Below are 417 nucleotides of genomic sequence, written 5' to 3'. Positions count from 1 at the left end.
CAGGTAGCAGACGTCACGCGGTGGGCGGGGCGTGCAGGTAGCAGACGTCACGCGGTGGGCGGGGCGTGCAGGTATATGACGTCACGCGGTGGGCGGGGCATACAGGTAGCAGACGTCACGCGGTGGGCGGGGCGTGCAGGTAGCAGACGTCACGCGGTGGGCGGGGCGTGCAGGTATATGACGTCACGCGGTGGGCGGGGCGTGCAGGTACATGACGTCACGCGGTGGGCTGGGCGTGCAGGGGAGGACATGGCGGGCGGGCAGATTTCCGAGGTGTGCGGCTTCCGTGAGTATATACTCTGTACTACTATATACCGTGCTATATACCGAGGTGTGCGGCTTCCGTGAGTATATACTCTGTACTGCTATATACCGAGGTGCGCGGCTTCCGTGAGTATATACTCTGTACTACTATAT

At 61.6% G+C, this 417-nt stretch overlaps 1 protein-coding gene across 1 annotated transcript in view; it reads left to right on the top strand.

Annotated features, from left to right (window-relative positions):
* The first annotated feature begins 216 nt into the window (after positions 1 to 216).
* The window catches only part of KRTCAP3 (keratinocyte associated protein 3), a 96116-nt gene continuing 95915 nt past the window's right edge, over positions 217 to 417 (top strand). Inside the window, exon 1 of the mRNA XM_075582825.1 lies at positions 217 to 286. Within this exon, the coding sequence (XP_075438940.1) occupies positions 250 to 286 (37 nt within the window). The 5' untranslated portion in view covers positions 217 to 249. The remainder of the gene's footprint in view (positions 287 to 417) is intronic.

Source organism: Ascaphus truei, unplaced genomic scaffold, assembly GCF_040206685.1.
Source record: "Ascaphus truei isolate aAscTru1 unplaced genomic scaffold, aAscTru1.hap1 HAP1_SCAFFOLD_257, whole genome shotgun sequence".
NCBI lineage: Eukaryota > Metazoa > Chordata > Amphibia > Anura > Ascaphidae > Ascaphus > Ascaphus truei.
Note: the sequence above shows the minus strand (reverse complement) of the source record. Positions and strands in the feature narration are given on the sequence as shown.